Consider the following 622-nt stretch of genomic DNA (forward strand, 5'->3'; position numbering starts at 1 on the left):
CACTGTGCCAGAACCCCCAGACCAGCGTGTCGTGTCCCCCCCCGCACCAGAGCCCCTGACCACAGTGTTCCCCCCACTGTGCTGCAACCCCTGACCAGGGGGTGTCCCCCCCAATAATGCCGGAGACCCTGGATGAGGGTGACACCTCACCATGGTGAGGGGGGACACCTCACTATGCCAGAGCCCCTGCACCAGGGTGACCCCCCCCCACCTCACCCGTGTCCCCCCGGAGCCGGCAGCCTGGGGGGTGGCTGCGGTGCTTACTTTTGGTGATGCAGTGCTCAGCGGGGAGCAGGCGCTTCTTGATGAGCCCCTGCAGCACTGAGCGCACCGAGGGCCGGTGCACCAGCTGTAGGACGAAGAGGTGGGACTGCAGAGAGACACAGGGTGGGGGGGCTGAGCCACGGCCACGGCCACCACCACCGTCCCCCGGGACCCTACGCGGTGACTCACACAGCAGCAGGCGGTGACGGTGATCTGGATGGTGTTCCTGCCAGGCTGGCAGACGTGCTTCAGGTAGAGTGGCTTGTGGGAGGTCTTGTTGTCACCGCGCTCGATGGTGAGTGGTGTGGCATTGACGCTGACCTGGACGGAGGCCGGCCAGTTGGGGGTCATCTGCCGG

The 622-nt window shown here is 66.6% G+C and overlaps 1 protein-coding gene across 1 annotated transcript in view; it reads right to left on the reverse strand.

Moving 5' to 3' along the window:
• Nucleotides 1–622, reverse strand: part of ZMIZ2 (zinc finger, MIZ-type containing 2) — an 8233-nt gene that overhangs the window by 4147 nt on the left and 3464 nt on the right. Inside the window, exons 6-7 of the mRNA XM_009880211.1 lie at nucleotides 454–615; nucleotides 265–370 (exon numbers count right to left, since the gene is read on the reverse strand). Of these exons, the coding sequence (XP_009878513.1) occupies nucleotides 265–370; nucleotides 454–615 (268 nt within the window). The remainder of the gene's footprint in view (nucleotides 1–264; nucleotides 371–453; nucleotides 616–622) is intronic.

Source organism: Charadrius vociferus, unplaced genomic scaffold (assembly GCF_000708025.1).
Source record: "Charadrius vociferus isolate BGI_N301 unplaced genomic scaffold, ASM70802v2 scaffold612, whole genome shotgun sequence".
In the NCBI taxonomy this organism is placed as follows: Eukaryota; Metazoa; Chordata; class Aves; order Charadriiformes; family Charadriidae; genus Charadrius; species Charadrius vociferus.